Source organism: Strix uralensis, chromosome 5, assembly GCF_047716275.1.
Source record: "Strix uralensis isolate ZFMK-TIS-50842 chromosome 5, bStrUra1, whole genome shotgun sequence".
Taxonomy (NCBI): Eukaryota; Metazoa; Chordata; class Aves; order Strigiformes; family Strigidae; genus Strix; species Strix uralensis.
This window is the reverse complement of record NC_133976.1, coordinates 65146077-65167410: the sequence shown is the minus strand read 5'-3', so window position 1 is coordinate 65167410 and position 21334 is coordinate 65146077. Positions and strand designations below refer to the sequence as shown.

Sequence of the window (21334 nt, the reverse complement as noted above, 5' to 3'; positions counted from 1 at the left end):
ATTTCCAGAAGATAAAAAAATGAATAGCAATGAAGAAATAAACATCAATATGTGTATGTGTTAAATGTGTAAAATGCTTTCATGCAATCAAAGAAATAAAAGCTAGCAAGAAATAAGCCGTAGTGCTTTGAACAATCCTTTTATGAACTTTTCTCCCAGTAGTGTTGGAGGGTGTGTTTATCTACAGTTAGTGAACATGTCCCAAATTTAGTTTTTAATTACATTTTGTGATTGAACCCATTCTTGGTGAGAAAGGGAAAAGAGAACAAAAACCTTTTAAAGTTTGGCCAGCTATTTGTTTGCTAGCAATTTTAAAATTATTTTTAAAACAAAGTCAGATGTATTTGAAAAAACTTGCGGTACCCCTGCACAGTCAAAACTATGCATCCCATTTGCGTGTTTGCCCAGCGTGCTAAAGAACTGTCCCATTTTGTATCTTTGGTACACAGGATGGTTGAACAATCATAATGATTTCTGGTGTTGTTATTGTTCAATATGCAGCTTCCTACCTTGTTTACAACGTGCAATTAAGATTTCTGCTCTGAAGATCATATCTGTGATTTTCTTAAGAGCTGTTTTGCAGCATTCATTAGTGGTATCTGGAAGCTCCAGAAACATTAGCTAATTAGTTTACCACACTCATATGAGGGGAGATAGCTACATCACGCACATTTTTCTAGGGAAGCTTTTGTTGGAGTTAGCAGTACTTAGTCCTTTATAACTTCAGAGCATAGGTCCGTTGACTTTCAGACGTAGATGTGAATGCTCAACACTTCAACAGGCCGGACTCAAAGATATCAAGATAATGTCCCAGAAAAGGAAGAATACACAGTTAAGAACTGCATGTGAATCGGTTTAAGGTAAACAAAGCATCGTACTAGAGATCTGTGACACTCTGAGGAGTTAAATTAATTCACCTTTATTTTTCTCTACCCTTCTGCCCTTTACTTTTTCTACCATTCAATTTATGTGACAAATGAGATATATGTTCTAGAGAAAAGATCTTCTTTTGTGACGTTTGTATTTCATGCACCAAAATTCTCATGGGGAATGCGGAAAGTGCGATAGATGATGATACAACTGAAAAATGGTATCATAACGTATAGCATATTATGTGTTAAAGCATATTTCCTAGCTTTTCTAAAAATCTCTTCAGCAAACTTAGAAACTCTTGACATACAGGATCATCAATACAAAATTAAGCATCTAGTTTCTCTAGAGCTTTTCCGCTGAGATTTTTCAAGACTCTTTTTGGTCACATTAGGGTGGTATTTTCAACTAATACAGTGGAAGCCGCTTTTGCACCACCAGTGTAGCACCACTGCAAAATTAGAGTGCTCAGTGGATAAAAGCACTTAAGTTTCTTAGCAAAAAATTTGTAAGATATCTGTATACCTAAGTAAAAATAAAAAATTATTTGCTTAAATCTTGTTCCCTGAAATGGTTCACATTTGCTGGAATTTCTTAAAGTATGTTCTCTACCAACCTTAAGCATGTACTCAGCATAAAAAGTCACGGTCTAAATCGCTTTACTTCTGACTAAGGTCTAAAGTCCTAAAAGCAACTAGCTGTGGCAAAGGTCAGGTAGTCCTAACTGTAGAAAGTGCTGTCTGCCCAGCCTATAATAATGGTTAAATCTATTATGGTCAATGAACTTAGAGTCAAATGCAAATCAGGCTGTGCAACTAGTATTAGACAGTGATAATGACAAAGCTCATTGAAAGTCATTGTCACTCTCCACATAACCCACACAGTCAATTTGGTGCCCATGCTGTTAACCTCAGAAGGTCAACACTTCTGTTCCCAGAAGTGAAACATCATGTAAGACTAAGAGGATTGTAATTTAATTGTAATGATTTACACCACATTAGCATTATTCTTTTATGGACTGCATTGTAGCAATTCTGCAGTGGACATCATTAGTGAACCTTTGAACCTTTAAGCATGGGTTCAGTAGGTATTGTGTATTTTCTTCCCATCAGGATAATGTAAGCTCAAGTAAAAGAAGGGGTAGCTGCAAGGTTTAAAGGTGATTTAGAAATATGTTGGTATTTGGGATGGTCTTATCTAGCAGTTTAATTTACATCTGCCTTTAGAAATTAATGAAGTTCAAATTGAAGTAAAAGGAGCAGCAAATAAGAGTTGTGGAGTTGGAGGAAGAACATCTCTGAGTATCAGAAAATATCTCATTTTCTATTTTCTTTGTTCCCTCAGGATTTGTGACTGAGTCTTTACATCCTACCTCTCCCCCACAACCCCATTTCTCTCTTGCCTACCCATAACTCCCACCATGCTACCCAGTCCCCAGGTTCTCTCCTCATCCCCATTCCTTTTTAATTGTCTCCCTTATATCTTCAGTTACCAGCAACTTCCCTGCTCTCCCAAATTTTCCAGCAAGCCCAGGCAAGATTCAGCATGATATATTGCCAGCCAGCAGGCCAAATAGCACAAATCCTTACCTTTCGTGGGATCATTAATGTAGGTCTTGTTCCATTGCAGAGCTGCCATTTTTTCACAAACATGTGGGAACTGAGACCTCTCTTGCTCCTTCAAACTCTTTGAAGTTGATAAAATGGTTCAAAAAACAGAAAGACAAACCAACAGCATAATCACATGGTTCTTACTTCTTGGGGAAATCAAGCTTAACACAAGAGACCTTCTTTGTAGTAATAAGTCTAATGAGCATATCACACAGGTGTCTTTTCTGTTTGTTTTATTATTTAACAGTTTGACATTGACAAGGAAGCAGGAGAGAGACAGATTTACCATCGATACTGTATGGAACGGGCATCTGTACATTGTGCCCATGTGTTCACCACAGTTTCACAGATAACAGCTATAGAAGCAGAACATATGCTTAAAAGAAATCCTGGTAAGACCTGAACTGTTTTCTTATTATATTTCCTCTGAGTAGCTGCATTTCCTCAGGCTGAATGAAAATAATTAGAAATAGGTATACAAACGTGAAGAACGAGGACACATGCATAGGTATGTCTGTCTACACTACAGAGAATAACCAATTTTGAAAAGAAAAGTGCAGGTAATATCACTTGAAACACATTCTAGTAGCATGTGTAATGCAGAAGAAATCAAGTTCAGCACCATTTAATAACTGCTTTCAGTATCATTTCAGGAGAGCATTAGTTTAACTCCATGGATGTTAGACTTTCTCTGCAAGGACATCTCAGCTTCAGTAGTTTTGTCTATAGCAGGGTTTCCAGTAATGTACTCAGTACATGGTAATGTACTCAGGCCAACTGACAAAAGCAGAAGCTGGAATGTTTGTAATACATTTCACTAGCTTTTAGAGTGTGAGATTTGTTGCTTTGCTAGAGATGAGTGATATATTCTTTTAGAAATGCAACAAAAAGTTTCATATGCAAAACAGAATGTTAGATAAGTTTTGCTTTACAATGCTAATGCTCTTTTTCTTTACTTAATATTGAAAATAAATATTGAAAGAGATGAGAAGTCAAAAACCAAACTGTAAATCAATACAGTTCATTTCCCTGTATCCCTCACAGATTGGAGTAGCAGTGTGGTTGTGGTCGTCATGATCTGAGGACCTAACCATGATAAGTTTCATAGATAGACATAATATTTTCTATTAGACCAACCAGTACAGTTTGAAAAAATAGTTGAGGTATGTACCCAACAGGTTGTCTGATTTTCCCCTTTGTATTAGTCTCATGTTCCATGCATGGAGTTTGAATAAGGTCATGGTCCAGTTTGATGTGTCATTAAAGTTCTCTTTAAATCAGTACAGTGCTTTATAAGGACAAGCCACAATACTCCATCTGCAGGTAAGCATCATGGGGGAAAATCTGCACAACAATTTTGAGACAATTTTTCAGTGTTCACATCTGAGTTGGTTATTTTAAGTATAGCAATGCTCAAATGACTTTGGGTTTTTTTTGGTTTGCTTATTCTTTGTAGATTTTTTTTTTTAGATGAATTGCAGTGCTAATTATAGTTTGGGACTGTTAACTTCAATGCTTAAGCCACATCATGGTTCATGCATCAGGATAAAAGAGTTGTCCACTGGATCTTTTGCCTTATTCATGACTAATTGTCAATAGGATGATGAACTTAGAAGATTTTTCCTTTTTATTTTAAACATGACAGCTGTGTCTTAAAAGTAATTTAAGTGTTCAGTCATCTAATCTGGGATATCTCTGAAAGGTCTTGGTTTTTGCCAAGTGCAGAGCACTTGACTTCTGAAAATCAGACTTCTGAAGTTGTTTTATATTGACACGAAGCTTCTCACCACAGCAGCTACTCTTGAAAACATAGCTTATGTATTGGGATTTTAGGAGACTGAAATGAGTCTGACTCCAGTTCAATTTGGGAGAGAAGATCTGCAGACTGCTTACAGATAGAACATCAGTTGAAGCTGAAGAGAATTCCATGCAGAGATTCACAGGCCTGAGCTTTTTTGATTATTCTTGCAACTTTGAAGAAACTGAGTAAATATGTTTCATGTTTGGGTTAAAAAATTCTTGACACATATCATGCTTCATGTTGACAGAGCTAGAAAAAAATTCAGTAGGAATTGGTACCCCAAATCCTGGGAGACAGTTATAAGTGGAAGAGGTGTTCTGATGGGAATAAGTACTTTAATAGTTTCTTTGAATCTTAGACCACAAATAAACTGTGTAAGAATCTATTCTCATACTATTTATTCTCTCTGAAGTTGTGAAATGCACATAGGCATTGGCTGTTGGTTCAGAAAGGTCAGCAATCCTTCAGTAGATCATTAAGCTTGAATTCTGCAAAGGAACGTGAATACTGAAAGAATGTGTGCACTTCTTGATCCACTTTAAAAATAAACTTTTAAAAGGGGAAGGCGGAATTGGCATAATTAACTTTTATTTTCATTTGAATTTATTGAGAGGTAACCTTTGTAACAAACCTGTTAAGTCAGTATAACTGAGGAAGTGTGCTAAGTAGAGCAGTCTCTGCTACTTCTAATTAACATTAAACTTGGATTAGAATTTAAATTATAAATCTCATCACTTGGAAAAGCCCCTTTAAAATTCAGTAGACATGATTGCATAGAGAGCTTTTGCACCAGGACAAAGGCCGATTTGCCAGTCTGAACTTGGCAGAATGACTACTTGCATTACGCCAATTTCACTTGCTGCTGTTGTTATTTGATCAGTAATTTATCAAACCATATTTGTAAAACTTGAATATCTAGTGTTGAACCTGTTTTCTTCGATGTATCATGCAAGATTCTGTCAGTGATCATAAGTTATATTCCCGTGATTTGAAAACGGATATTATGGGATTTCTAATATTTTCATTCGGGTATGAAACACATTTCTTATTAGCAGTAGAGAAGACTTTGAATCAGAATTCCAAGAGACTTAGGTATTGGTTAAGATTTAGATCTAGACTTCATATCTGTATATATTTGATCAAAATCATAGAAGCAAACTCTGAAAAAGTATGATTCAAGCCTGAATCTTAATGACTTAATCAACAGAAAACATCACACTGTACTATTATTACTTGAATCAATGCCAGTTTCTTTCCTATAAATACAGAAGTCAAAGCATTCTGGTGTGACCTACCTGGGACAATTTTAAAATAGAAATGTCATTAATTCATTAAACAGCAAAAAACCCAAACCACTTAAAATAGGAATAAAGCTCTTTTTCATCACTTCTTCCCTAGGGCAAGGGCACATTGCCTCACATGTATTCAAAATATTATTGTTATGTTGAGCAGAAATAGTGAACCGGGTGCTTTGGGCCACCGCGTCTGTTCTGTATCTCAAAGGCTTAAATAAGAGATGGATTGAGCCCCAGTCCTGATGAAAGGGTAAATGAAGCTGCAGTTGAATCAAAGAACATGGGAGTGAGTTATATACAGGCTGCAGAGGATGGGTGAGAGTGTCCAAAACTCCCTGATAAATAAATATGAGAGAGTGTATGGAAACTGGCCAGAAATACCCAGTCAAGGATTCTTACTTTATTGGGAAGAGCTTGAAATTATTGCAGTCTCAAAGCTATGTTCTGCATGATCCAGTTCTTCCATGCTGTACAAGAAGCAGGTCAGAAGAAGAAGATATGTTGTTGGTAAAGACAAAGAGAAATGCAGGGTGTTTCTTCTCTGTTGAGCCCCCACTTATATGAGGCCACATAGTTCTTTTTTCAGAGCAGTTTCTAGTGCTGGGCAATAGAAGACAAGAGCACAAGTTTTCGTGCCAGGCCCACCAAGACTCCTTTCTTGTCACTGAGAACCAAATCCTAAGTACCTAACAAGTAGATTTCCTGGTAAAGGCTGGTCTTTAGTTTCAAATGTGGTATTTCAGACAGAGCCATCAAAATTTTTGGTATTTCATGGCTGCTTATAAAGGTTATATTTTTATCTACTGCTGTTTAACCTAGAGAGCCTCAAAATCCTTTACAAGATAAAGATTAATCAGAGATCACTTACCTGGCAGGGAAATACATATACTGCTAAAGTAAACTGTAAATTTCAAGGATGTCATTAAAAATGGCTGTGGCATTTGCATGAAAAATGTCAGGCAAGTATACTGGACAGTATATGGAAAACTGATTGTACTTATTTTGAGATCATCTTGACATGAAATCAACCAAAGGAGCCACAGATGTTTTAAAGATGTCTCCATAAGTCTCCCCGGAAATGAGACAGTTTTGTGTTAGGTCAGATGCTTAATGCTAGACATGCAAACCTCTGCTTTTGGGGGAAGGGACGGGAAACCCTGAATGTCAGACATCCTTGACCAAAAGACCACAATAGAAGTAATGTTCAGGTCCTGCATTGGTGACAAACAAGAGATTGTAGTCCTATCAGTAAACCCTCATGTATGGGGGGAGTTAACCATGTGCACTGAGATCAAAGAGATGCTGTTTTATTTGCGTGAACCATGTGTGGTAGGGAATGAGATCTTACTGAATGTCCTTTGGAAGATGCTTAGAACGTTTAAAATTACTACAATTAATGGTTGTGGTTACTAGACACCTGATGACACTTGCCAGGAAAACAAGTGTGAAGTTGGCACCAGTGCATCCTCTAATAATTAGTGCTTCTTGCTCCTTTGAAGAAGAAGCTGGTATCATAAATAAGAATAGGTCTATTTAAGTCAGTTGTGTTACTATGAAATACATCTTCTGAGGAACTGGCCTCCCCTTTCATTTCCATACATGGCTTTCATGGCCAACTCAAAGAAAAGAAAAAGGCATTCTTTCCATTTACTTCAACTAGATTTAGGGCAAGCCTTTAAATAGCTGCTGTGCTCTACCAGAAGGGTGAAGAGTGACTGAATTTCAGTGTTGGTTGGAACAAGCTATGTTTATCCTTATAACTCTGTGTATATCCTATAACTCTACCTTTAGAAGATACTGGAAATAAACAGATTTTAATTGTAAGATGCTTTGGAATCTTTGAGGAGAGCAGCCATAAAAGTGTAAAGCATACTATTCTGTGGATATTTTTAGGAGAAATCCAACAGATTACTGAAAGGTGATCTTTTCAAAAAGTTGTTTTATATTCTCCCTTTTCTGGTAAATCCTCAGAAGTCTTGACAGAACAGACCTCTCTTGTGCCATGCAGTAAACAAGTGCATAGTACAACACAGTTTCTGCTTTCAAGAGCTTTCAATGTATGGTTGTAATGCAGGCAACAGTGATATCAAGAATAAAGAGGTAAAGGGCATATTGCACAAAAACTATATGGCTAACTGGAGACAATACTTAAGTCTTGAGAGGATAAAAGGGCATGGGGAGACCTCACTGTTCAGCAGGGTCTGTGCTAATGTTCAGTACAGGTCAAAATGGTACAAAGCCACTTCAGTGCTATAGACAGTGGAGTGCCACATGCAGTAGCTTTGTGGAGTACGCTGGTGGAGGAGACCATTGTGTTAGACAGTGCTGTTCCCTATCCGTGAGTAATAAGAGTACATACCCTGTTCACGTACTGACAACTGAAAGACACATTGGTTCTTCCCTTAAAGTTTTCTCTGACTCTGAAGATGTCTACCTCTGCCTTTTCTCTGCTTTTCCAGATATTGTCACCCCAAATGGCTTGAACATTAAGAAATTTTCAGCAATGCATGAGTTTCAGAATTTGCATTCCATGTACAAGGCTAGGATCCAAGAGTTCATTCGAGGTCATTTCTATGGGTATGCTTTTACTTTTCAAAAATTAGCAATGGTTGTCCAAAACTATTTAAAGCAAGAACCAAAGCAGGAAGACTAACAAGTACTTTATAGAGGAGATGAAATGTTACCAGCTTATTTGAATGTCTGGGATTTCTCAGTCAGAAGCTAAAGGAATTTTAGACACCAGTTCTAACTCTGCTTAACAGATTGTGGAATCAGGCAGAAGGTCTTGACTTTTTCACTATTTACCCAAGATGCAGTTTATTAGATTAAGATAGTCACCTTAGGTTAAAGAACAGCAGAAAAGCCTCACTTTTGTAATTTTCTTGGGTTAATAAATTCCTCCAGAATAGAAAACTGTTGTGTATTTGGTAATATGTTGAGAAATACTTTGTCCTTGTCTGTTTGTTTGCTTGGTTTCAGCCACCTTGACTTCAGTCTTGAGAAGACCTTATTTTTCTTCATTGCTGGGAGATATGAATTTTCCAACAAAGGAGCTGATATGTTTCTAGAAGCCTTATCAAGATTAAACTTTTTGCTGAGGGTAAGAAAGCTTCTGCAAATGTACATAACATAGAGTTTATGCTCAAACTTATCATACCATGGAAGTCACCTGCAAGAATTTTCATGCCATACTTTGGTTTATAGAACAATAATTATGGGATATTCCAAGTTTTCATAAAGTTCTCTCCCTGAATCGTCAGAGTATATAACAATCTTGGGCTGCTTAGAAATAGTTGATTACATAGTTCAAGAAGTTAATCCATGGTTACTTCCCTTGTGTTTCAAGAAAAATACTGAAAACATGAATTGATAATTTACCCAGAGAGTCTACATATCAGAAGGCAAATAAAAATAATACTTTAATGATGAAATTTAAAAGTATCTTTTTAGGCAAATTGCTTATTCCATTAAGACCTGACCATGCTCTTTTAAATCTTTGAGTAGCATTATCACATTGGATGGGAATCTTGCAGTAAAATTCACAGTGTGGCAGTGGCCTGATGAATAAGCACGGAGAAGCCACTCACTCCTCCATGCTTCTGTTTCCCCAGGTAAAAAATGAGTGCAATATTTCTAAATGCCTTTATGAAGTACTTTAATGAAGATAAGACCTAGGCCTTGTCATGATCAAAGAGCAGAGCACTCACCACCTACAAATGAGGTCATTGAAAACTTCTCCAGATGTGTCTCAAAGACTGAAACATTTAAAATAAAAAAAATGCTAGTCAGTTTTCAGTCATCTAGCAAGGATCAACTGCCTGTTGTCCTAGACTCTCTCTTTTGTACCTTATCATTTAAATGATACGGAAAATATGGATAAAAATCTTGATACTATGTTGTCAGCAGGGCTGAAAAAATATTAATTTCCAAAGCCCTAAATACACTTGTTCTACCATCACCAGCTCTTAATACACCATTAGAGCCTGTGAAATTTCTGGAAATACTTAATCCATTCACTCACACAACAGGTCACCTCATAACTTAAGTATTTCTTCCACAGCTTTTGCCAAACAGCTGACTTCTATTGTTTGGCAATGCTGTGCAATGTCAGGTACCTGTTAATGGCTTTTACGTAGCTATTAACTATGAATGCTAATAATGTGGAAGGTCTTATGTAGTAAGAGGGAAAGAATTGCTTGAGCAATGATTGCAGCAATCTCTTATTTAATGATTTATATGACATCAATGACAAGCTAGGCTGATGGACAGTCAAAGGAAACTGAGGCTAGTTTTCCAAAGCTCTCTAGAACAGTGTACTGGGAATTTCTTCTCCCATAAGCTGAGCCCGGCTTTATTGCATTACTGTTCCAATGTGCATGCCAGCATCTGGTTAGCTATTCAAAGAACACTTGCTCTGTAATTATTTCAAGAAGTAATTCCATTGGGAACAGCAGAATACCTGTACTACTGGTGAATCTGAGAATGATAGTGCTTCTTAAACAAATCCCAGTGGTGTGCCTGAACCTAAAAAATACATAGCATTAGATGGAATTATCTTATTTTATAGAGTCCTTTTCCTTTGCTACTTGAAAACCTTACTAACATTATGGAAATAAAATATGAATGGTGGGACAGATTGTTAATACACACTGAGACATCATAGCATGATGGACTTTGAACCTGCCTTGAAGAGGGGGAAGGGAAGAATCTTAAAATGATAGATGACTCCCATAGGTTGTTTTATACTATACATTTCCCTGTACCTCAGTCTTAAAGAACTGCATGCTAAAGCATGTTTGTGTGTCTAAAGTTTAGAATCGAGGCAGTTCAAAATATTTTACAGCTCTGAACAGAGTTCATCCATAGCATTTCTTTAAATAGTTGCTGACAGGAATACAACCTCATTCTGCTCCATGCGAGGAGTCCCTCAGGGACCTGGTATTCCGAACCTTGTTACCACTCAGGAGAAACCAGCAAGTGAAACCCTCTATAAGTAAAGGGTCAGATTTTGCAGCAAATGCTTTTTGCCTTTTCAGTAGCTGGATGTGAGAGGTGAGCAAGAAGTTACCTGCAGCTTTTTTTTTATCTCTGGCAGGTTCTTTGCCAGGGTTTCAGGTAGATAGTGGTTGCTATCATGCCTTTTTCTGCCCATACATCTGGGGCACTATTGCTATAGAAAGTAGTTCTGCTTGCTGCTGTAGGGAATCCCTCGCGCCATGCCTGAGCATACCTCAGATAGTAAACTCATTGCTCACTCCTTTGAGCCAACATAGTTTGTTTCAGGTGACAAAATGTGTGTAGGATTTTTATTTTTTGCAGTTTATGTTCACATCCTAAGCCATGGCCTCTAAACCATGAGAAGTCAGGAAGATCTCAGCAAGTTTGCTGATAACACTAAGCTGTGGTGCAGTCGACACGCTGGAGGGAAGGGATGTCATCCAGAGGGACCTTGACAAGCTTGAGAAGTGGGCCCGTGTTCAACAAGGCCAAATGCAAGGTCCTGCACATGGGTCAAGGCAATCCCAAGCACAAATACAGGCTAGGTGATGAGTGGATTGAGAGCAGCTCTGTGGAGAAGGACTTGGGTGTACTAGTGGATGGAAAACTGAATATGAGCCAGCAATGTTCACCTGCAGCCCAGAAAGCCAACTGTATCCTGGGATGCATCAAGAGAAGTGTGGCCAGCAGGTCGAGGGAGGTGATTTTCCCCCCCTACTCTGTCCTCATGAGACCCCACCTGCAGTGCTGTGTCCTGCTTTGGGGCCCCAACATAAGAAGGACATGGACCTGCTCAAGAGGGTCCAGAGGAGGCCACAAAGATGATCGGGGGCTGGAGCACCTCCCTTATGAGGACAGGCTGAGAGAGTTGGGTTGTTCAGCCTGGAGAAGAGAAGACTCTGGGGAGACCTTATAGCAGCCTTCCAGTACTTAAAGGGGGCTACAGGAAAGATGGGGAGGGACTCTTTATTAGGGAGTGTAGGGATAGGACGAGCAGTAACAGTTTTAAACTGACAGAGGGAAGATTTAGATTAGATATTAGGAAGAAATTCTTTACTGTGAGAGTGGTGAGACACTGGAACAGGTTGCCCAAAGAAGTTATGGATGTCCCCTCCCTGAGCAGTGTTCAAGGCCAGGTTGGACAGGGCTTTGAGCAACCTGGTCTAGTGGAAGGTGTCCCTGCCCATGCCAGCAGGGTTGGAACTAGATGATCTTTAAGGTCCCCTCCAACCCAAACCATTCTCTGATTCTATGATCTCTGTTGCCCAAATTAGAATTGGGTGACATCTGTTTACCTGTATCTGTCCTCAGCTATATCTCTGACTTGACAAAAACTTCATAGCTGAAGGGAGAGGTGTAAGGTCAGAGGCTTCCTGGAGAACCAATCAAAGTGCATTGGCTTTTCCTGTGACTAATTCTTAGTGTTAAAGTTGGCTGTGATACCTTGTAGTGAGTTTTTTTTTCCTCTGCATCTTGTGTCCATGTAGGTTCATAAGGCTGATGTTACAGTTGTTGTGTTCTTCATCATGCCAGCAAAGACAAACAATTTCAATGTGGAAACCCTGAAAGGACAAGCAGTCCGGAAGCAGCTCTGGTAATTGCCATTCTTACGGAGGACCTTGTACAATGAGTTGAGGAGACATGCAAAAGTTTCTGATGAATAATGATGCTCTTTCTTTTTGCTCTGCTAAAATTGAGGATTGTGGGCAATTAGAATGTATTTGTGGGGATGAAAGAGATGGGAATGATAAATAAGGGCAAATACTTATCTTTTTTCAACCTAGGTTATTTTTAGTAAACTTGCCTTGCTGTTCTTTGTAACAAGTTAGCAAATAGTACTTGTTTTGCAGTGGCAGAGACAGTTCTAGAAAATCCAGTGTCCTGAATTCTTCTGTCTGTTTCTGGTACTTCCTTTGAACATGCCATTGAGCTTCCACAAAATAAGGACTACCTGCTAGTTTATCAGACTGAGTTTGTCTGCCACTGGTGGGAAAAATAAATTAATTACACGTCCTGTTTTATTTAGAAATATGGAAATTGTACTGTCTAATCCAGCAGAATAACAGTTGATAGGAATTGTCTGTAATTTTCTATATAGCCTATAATAAACAGTGGCCATACCCAAGCAGTGAAATGTACAGCTGTAAAGGGAAAATTCTCACAGCCCTTCTCAGTAACAGTTTTTATTTTACAGCTTCCCAAACAAAAAAGCAAAGCAGGGGCAGACTTAACCTTCACCTCACTTTAACTGCTGTGTGGTTCTACGTAGGAAAAGACACATGTTGTGGGGTACTTCTGAACTGAGAGACATGGCAAAACTGAAGGTTCAAATTCATAAAGAAAATCAGTGGTGGGTTATCAAGGATTAATTTTGTTTTAAAAAGTGAAAAATGCCATTTTACTCAACGTATTTACAGATTAATTATTTAAGCAGGGAAATGGAAATGTGCACCTTATCAGGTGGCTAAAGCGGTTAAACTCTACTGCAGAAGGAAGCTGGTCTTAAAGCGAAGGGACTAAAACCCACAAGACCTAGCTTCAGCTTTTATGCCTGTGTCTCACTATGCTTAACCTCTTTCTGATGCCAGTTCTATTTTTATAAAATGAGAGAAATCTAAACGACTTAGAGATCTGTAGATGAAAGGCACTGTGTAAGAGGATACTATTTTTCTTGTTATCTCATTAACTGCCTTCAGCAGATGATCTCTGGCTCAGTTTCTGAATATCAGTAGTCAAGTTGAAGTCTTTGATTAAGGGATGCTAAACCCTCACAAAAACAGTGACACAAATAGTTTAACAAGGATCATTGAAATCATTCAGCTTTTGCCATATCTGGAAAAGACAACAGATATGAGAAAGCTATCTGCTCTCTAGATTATCTTTGGAGTCATCACACAAAAACTTCTTGGGACTTACAGGAAACATTCTACCTGGTTACCACTCTGGAAACAGGTAGCACAAATGCAGAGGTTGGAATTAGTTGTCCAACTCTGGTTTCCTAAAAGTAATGCATCTGAGCTGCCTTCACTGGCAGTGGAGTGATGGTTCACACCAAATGATGTTTCATCCTATACCACTTCAGGAAGTGTGTAAGATGAGTGAAGGGACTCACCCTCTGAGATGGACCCTCTGTGGACGTGCGGAGGATCTGCACAACTAGCTGTAGATGATTAAAGTGGGGTAACATAGCCAGTTTTTAATGAGAACTCTATTCAAGAACTGTAGGAAAATAATGTGAGTGCAGTGAGAAACAGCCATCCTTGCAACAAGTGCTTTTGGCCTCTGCTTTGTCTTTTATATAAACTAAGTAATGTTTGAATATAATACAACAGGTACGTATTAAATAAATAATATGTGGATATTAGGAAAGTTTAAATTAAATTAAATATGCAAAGGTTTTTCCCTGCTGTATCTCTGCTACATGGTTGTTTCTCTGGTACTCAGTAATGCAGACACAATAGTAACAGTAAAGGTAAACCTAAAGATGTGAAATCATGCAAAAAATGCTGCTTCCAGTTACTCTTCCCACTCTGCTCTGTGAAAAGCAAAAGACCATCTTCATCATCATATGTAGCATTATCATTGTCATCATCTGGAGCTCTGGATAAAACCGCCTGATATCAGTATCACATAATAATATTAGATGATTTTAAGAATGTCACAAAAATTAAATACAAAAAGAAGTTGGCACTTATAAAGGAATAGATGATGGCTGATCTGGGATATAAAATCTCTTGTTTCTTCTGCTTCTGAAAAACCATTCTATCCCATCTGGGTTAAGTTTTGGATATTGTCCATGACATGAGTCTATGAAAATATAGTCATGAGGAGACTAGCTTGCTGGGATTCAAATCAATTTGGTTTGACATTTAGCTGCTTTAAAACTCACCCAAAATTGACTCATTCACTATTGTGTCTATGTGAGTTGGGAGAGCAACTAAAAACAGGTATTCTCAGCTTGGTAAAGTTTAGGATTTCACTTAACAAATTTTGTCTTAGCCCATAGTATAATTCTTAGAAAGCAGAAAAGCAGGAAGAATTCCATGAAGTGTGTGTTTTACTCAAATTGAGAGTGCATTTGCTATTTTGACAACAGCACTTCCCGCTTTACTTTCAAGTTATTTCAACTAGGGGCAGGATAATATAAATGACTTTGCATTCAGAACAGTTGTTCACTGGAGTTCGTTCTTAGCTAAAATCTAACATTTGTCTGGCATAGGCTTTATTATTAGCTTAAAACATGGCCTGAGCTTTACAGAAAGTTGTTTGCAAACTAATTTATGGCAAACTACCTTTTAGTCTAACACTTGTTTTCAAAAGTCTTTGATTTAGGAAATAGGGCAGAAAATGAAAGGAGAAGATTGCTTTAAAATCCCTATTTGTTTAACTCTTATATCTTACATCTTTCTACTAGGCCAAGTTAAATTTGAGATATCTCAGTCTTGATTAGTGTCCAATGTTAATGATCATGTTTCTCTACGTAGAGTCATATATATGCTCTCTTTTTTCATAGCTGAGATGAAGGTGTGGTCTACTGATCAGAGCAAAATATCAGAAGTAATGACTAGTGAGGTCTGCTCCAGGCTTTCACAGTGCGTTCATCTTTGGATACAGGTCAAATCCTCAGCTGTGTTGAAATCCATCAGTATGGCTGCTGGCTGGATAAAAGAGCTTTGAGAACCAGACCTCTATCTGCATTCTCAGTTCCATCAGTATACATGAAAGCACAATTTAATTTCCAACAGTAGGAATCTCTTTTATTCTCTTGGTCCTGGATTCTCCTGTTTTGTACATATATTTATTTATTTTCCTAGGGACACTGCACAATCCGTGAAAGAAAAGTTTGGAAAGAAACTCTACAATGCACTACTAAAGTGAGTATATAGGTTACTTTGCTCTGCCTTGCAGAGCCACATACTCAGCCGGCTTACTTGTAGTGTTTCTGTGCTTCTGCTCTTTGTGTAAGAAATTCTGGCATACATAGGAAGGGCACAGGAGAAGGATATGGAACAAGGGTCCCATATACAGGTTACTTGTTCAATAGGCAAATCAGAGAAAAAATTTAAATGTACTAGCATCCTGTTATGAAAGAGTCTTAAGAGACATGAGGGATGTCTAAGTAACACAAAGGCTTACTCACTGTCAAAAATGAGCTACCTCAAGCTTAAAAAAGCACCAGAGACAAAGTAATTTGTATTAGTGGTTTAGTCATATCCTTTCAAAAGACAGTTGGAAGTGAGTGACCCAAAGCACAGATGAGATGACCGGAACTTCAGCAAAAACGAGGTGTATCTGAAAAACAAAAAAAAAGAATACTTTACCTTTTTTGGAAGCTAATTGAAAGGTCAGCAAGTGTATGGGAGAACAAAATGTAGGGAATGTAGAAGGGGCATGAAGACAAAGGAAAGATTCTTGTTAACATCAGCAGACTTCAGATCAGAGCTTGTTTGACGTTCCTTCATTTTCTTTATACAACTGATAATAAGTCATTTGGTAAAATAGGTTCTGTGTTGCCTCTGCAGAGGAGAAATTCCAGACTTGAACAAGATTTTTGACCGAGATGATATAACCATTATGAAAAGAGCCATCTTTTCAACTCAGGTCAGAAAATGTATTACTTACCTAAACATCTAGTATAAGTTATGAACATGAGTATGTACAAGGATGACATATAGTGATATGCATGTATCTAAAAAGAAGTTTTCAGCAATTATACTTCTCATCAGTAACATTTAAAGATCAGCTGTGATTGTTTTTAATGAGAGTATGACCCAAACTAATTCTTTCGGGGAATCCATGGATATTCCTCCAGTCACATGCAGGACACCAAAATTCCTAATTAGTTTCTTCTGCACTGTGTGAACTTTGTGTAAAACCAATCTCTTGAGGATTCATAACATATTGACTAAAAACCTTTAAATGGTAGGCCTTTCTAAAAGTTAGAACAAATACTTTATTTTGAAGTAGATGAAACAATCCTGTGACAGACTTTATGGTCTCATTTGTGTCTTTAGTTATGTAGAAGACAGCATTATATGATCATAACTTTCCCTTCTTACCTTAAAATGAAAGGGTAAAAATGTATTCAAATCAATGACAAAATCTCCCACTGTCTTCCACTGACCTTAGAAAATGGTAACAGGACCCTTTGCCAACAGTTTTGTCTGGCTTATGGATTGCCTTTTCTTTCTTTAGCGACACTGTCTGCCTCCAGTGACCACCCACAACATGATTGATGATGGCAATGATCCAATCCTCAATACCATCCGACGCATTGGCCTTTTCAATAACCGGACAGACAGAGTAAAGGTACATTCTGTCATTTTCATTTCAGATATAAAATGGAATTTCTTTAAACAGTCTCGGTCTGGATTATTAGTATGGAGAGTGCAGTCAAATTCCTGATAGGCTGTATTATACTAATAGAGTACTTCCTCCCTATTCCTCCCTTTCCAGGAATGACAACTAGTCATTTCACAGATATCCTCTGTTGCTGTTTAACCAAGTTAATTTCAAGTTAGAATCTGATGTTAGGGAATTGTTTTCATTGTTGCCTCTGTATTGAATGACGAGCTACTACTCCTGAAATCCAGAAAGTGCCACAGGTCATTTGCACCCAGATGTAAAACTCTGTAATAGATTAATTTTCTTAAAAGTGGAAGCCCAGAGTTTGAGCACAGACACTTCTGGAGTATTGGTTCATCTCTGAAGAACAGCATCCTGACATAGCATTTGCTGTAGAAGGTAACCAGGGCTTTGATCCTGAGCAGAAATACTCACTGTTCATGCTGTGCTCATATTTACGTCAACTATTGAAGCTAAATGTATGTAAATATATCCTTTCTTTACTTCCATGTCTATCTTGCCAGACCACAGAAATGATCAGATCCCGCTTTCACAAGTCTGCCAAAGTTTTTTTTGGTCTGGCAATCTCTGGCATTCTTTCTGTTAACTGTGACTGTCTCATCATCTATCTATTCAAAGCAGAACCTAAAATTGCAAATTATTCCTCTTCCAAACCTTGTTTTTAAAGTCAGATCCACAGAATCTCTGACAATGACATATCATTTGTTCTCAGTGTTTTGGCTTTTAAATCCATGATAATAACTGGGTAATCATTTTCCTCAACTTCCTAGTTGCTTCTTCCTGGCTTAACATATTCTCTGCTAAGTGTGTGTCTCCAATAAGCTCTGAGAACATAATATGGTAATAATAAACTAGATGTAACAAAAGTAGGGTGGAAGGATGCATTGTATAGAAATGTAATAAAAAATTCCTCAGAACTAACTGCTTGAAGTCATTAGAAAGCGAGTAGTATATAACACTGCAGACACCTCTTCCTGCTTCTCAGCAGACTTGATTGGCTAGGTATATGTCAAATTTGCACAAAACTCTCATTACCACTGGAAAATTAAACAGGCTTAATACTTAATGAGCTGAATGTTAGGGACAAAAATTCCATAAACTTCAAAAGGAAAGTAATTTTGAGAGATGTATGACATACCCATGCAGAAACAGTTGGCATGTGAAAAATATTCTTACCAATGCCAATGGAAAATCTTGTTTGATTCACTGGGATTAAATAAGATTGCATAGTGAGTTTACAGCCCATGGTTGAATACATTCATGTGTTGATTTGTTCAAGTTAGTAGCATGACTATATTATTAAGAAAGGATAAAAGCATATCCTTGACATGGAATAATGGCTTCAATATGTTTATGTGGGGAAAAAAGCCCAGAGAAGGTTAAACCCTTCCCTCCCACTTCTTCCTCCAAAGCTGACTGGACAGCGTACACAAGGCACTTCTCTACTTAGCAGTGGAATATGGGGCAGTGACTGCAAGCCCTGCAGAGTCATGCAGGTAAATTAACTTGGATCCTGAAAGCGGGACATTAGCCTAAGTTAATAAGTTTTGTCTTTTAGCAAGATTAATTAGCCTAGGCACAGGATTGTGATGATGGGCGTTTCAAAATTCTCTCAGTACTCAAGAGATCCATTGAGTACCATAAGCATTCCTGTATTGCAGTTGGATGCAGTAAAGCTCAGAAGTGCTGTATCCTCCTGAGGCCTCCTCTGGAACAAGATATCCCGATACTATGCACCTTGGTACAACAGACCAAGAAAACCAGTTTAGTATTGCTAAATGCCCCAGCCTTAGGCATAATTCTCAATGCACATGGTCTTCCTTAATCAACAATGATAAAGCTGAAGACTTGTCCGTAAAAAGGGTTCATTTTCAGTACTGTTTCCAGGACAAGACTGCACCCAGGCCGGATACATTTTAGTGTGGAAAGTAAATTAGAGAACAGATGGTCAAAGGAGGTGTTGGCCAGATACTTAGGAAAAGACCAAAGTGAAGAAATTGCTTAAGCTTATTGATAATTAAAATATATTGATGGTGGTTTTCTTTCACCTCTAATGTAAGTTTTGGATATCCAGGTGATCTTACATCCAGAGTTTCTTTCTTCGACAAGCCCGTTGCTGCCCTTGGACTATGAGGAGTTTGTTAGAGGCTGCCATCTTGGTGTATTTCCATCATACTATGAACCCTGGGGTTACACTCCAGGTAAGCAATCTGTACACTTAACCAGTATTGAAAGATGAATACCTGTTCTGTTGATGCAGGATACCTTTGCAGCAGTTTCTTCTGGAGTGCTGAAAAAACTCTTTTGGCTCTGTTTCCTCTGCAGTGCAAAGGTCTTACTGCTGGCAAAATTCAGGGGCCAGGTGGTATAAAATGGCATCTCCTGACTGACAACTACTCACATTTGTCCCTGCGCTGGACCCTTTCCCATACTAACATGTAATCTTTTGTTTTTCTGTGGCTTTAGAACAAAAAAAATCATTTTTTAAACCTAATTCTTAACTTGATTCAAGGATTTTTAAAGAAGATTTAGGGGAACGTACAATAGTGAAAAACATAGGGCAAGAAATCTGATGCTACCAGCTGACATAGTTCAGTGGATTTAATTCAAGATAACAAGTTTGATAGAATTATGTAACACCATACTAAGATATTTACCACAAATACGTGCAGTGGTAGAGAATGTCACAGAATTAAATGGAAATTTCTAGATACAGAGAGTATATAGTTTCTGACTTTAAAAATTTGTCCCAGATTTACAAAAGGCACTTAACACCTGATGAAACCAGTCAAACTATGAACTTGAATACCTATTGTCCTGGTTTCAGCCAGGATAGAATTAACTTTCCTTGGGCTGAGAGGGATCACAGCTAGAGGGCTGGGCACAGATCGATCATTGGAGTATTCCATATCATGTGATGTGATGCTCAGTATATAAGGGGACAGTGCTCTCTCAGTTTCCATTTCGGTTTCCTGGTCGGCGCAGCGGGATTTCTGGCGCAGTTGGAATCGCTGCTGGGGGTGGGCTGCATACTGATCACTGATCGGTGAGCCACTGCTGTATTTTACCCGTTTGGACTTACTGTTGTTACTGTTGTTTTTTTTCTTATTCAACCTATGAATTTCTTTTTTTGTCCCTCCCCTATTTCACTGGGGGCGGGGGGGGGAGTAAACGACTGGCCACGTGGTGAATGGCTACTGGCCAAGTTCAAACCATGACAGTCTTTTGGCACCCAATGTGGGGCCTGAGGTTTGAGATAATGACAGATTGGGTTATAATGTTGATTGCTTGGCTCCTTAAGATTTTATCACCTCATTTGCAGTATCTATTTCCCATGCTGTTGCTCACTGCCCGTGAGAGTTGGGTTAAGATTTTGTTTTTGCTGTACTATATAATGCTGATCTATGACACAATGCAGTCATCGGTCCTGGGGCTATTTACAATTGCATTTGAGAAATTCAGGACTTTCAAATATCCTTGGAATGTTGACACTGCTAGGAGCCAGTGTGTTCCTGCATGTGGTTCAGGTTTTGTTCAGGGTTAAGCAATTATTTAAGAGTATCACCTGGAAATCTACCCCAAGGTTGGAGAATTATGAGTGGCTGGGGGTGTGGAGTAGCATGGGCAAGTACCTAGAACAGTGGGCACCTCCAGTGTATTGGAACTTCACTCCCGAACAGGTGCAGAATCCTGAAAGACTAGTAAAATATTTGGAAAAAGTATGTTGTTGCCTGGGTAATTCCAGAGAGGCACAGCTCACTGCAACATGCTGGGGCCTAGCCCATGCCTACCGAGTGCTATTAAACACTGTTCAGCACCCTCAAAAGGAAGAGAAGGGCTCTGGATCTGGTAGCAAAGTAACAAAAACTGCAGCCACTACAACCCCAGGGATGGGTGCTGCAACTGAACCAGAGAACCAACCCATGATGGTGTCAGGTGCTCCCATACATAAGAAGAAATACACAAGAAAATCCCCTCACGGTGTACAGGGTGATGACGAACCAGGCCCATCACAAGAACAGGAGGAGGAGGCAGAGTCAGCGATAGTCACCCAATCCTTATCCCTGAGTGAGTTGTGAGATATGTGAAAAGATTTCAGCTGCCATCCAGGTGAGCAACTCGTTACCTGGCTGCTCCGGTGCTGGGATAGCGGGGCCAGTAGCGTGGAATTAGAGGGTAGGGAGGCGAGGCAGCTGGGATCCCTGTCTAGGGAAGGGGGCATTGACAAAGCCATTGGAAAGGACACACAAAATCTCAGTCTCTGGAGGCAACTCCTGTCAAGTGTGAGGGAGAGGTATCCCTTCAAGGAAGATTTTGTATGTCATCCAAGTAAGTGGACCACTATGGAGAGGTATTCAATACCTGAGGGAGCTAGCTGTGCAGGAGAGGGTTTA

General features: G+C 38.7%; 1 protein-coding gene across 5 annotated transcripts in view; it reads left to right on the top strand.

Annotated features, from left to right (window-relative positions):
* The window catches only part of GYS2 (glycogen synthase 2), a 55502-nt gene that overhangs the window by 24585 nt on the left and 9583 nt on the right, over positions 1 to 21334 (top strand). For 4 of the 5 annotated variants that reach the window (XM_074871399.1, XM_074871395.1, XM_074871398.1 and 1 more), the window contains 9 exons: positions 2728 to 2872; positions 8036 to 8153; positions 8556 to 8676; positions 12062 to 12168; positions 15389 to 15448; positions 16097 to 16175; positions 16770 to 16883; positions 18353 to 18436; positions 19015 to 19141. In XM_074871399.1, the coding sequence (XP_074727500.1) occupies positions 2728 to 2872; positions 8036 to 8153; positions 8556 to 8676; positions 12062 to 12168; positions 15389 to 15448; positions 16097 to 16175; positions 16770 to 16883; positions 18353 to 18436; positions 19015 to 19141 (955 nt within the window). The remainder of the gene's footprint in view (positions 1 to 2727; positions 2873 to 8035; positions 8154 to 8555; positions 8677 to 12061; positions 12169 to 15388; positions 15449 to 16096; positions 16176 to 16769; positions 16884 to 18352; positions 18437 to 19014; positions 19142 to 21334) is intronic. The other variant, XM_074871396.1, reaches the window with a different exon arrangement.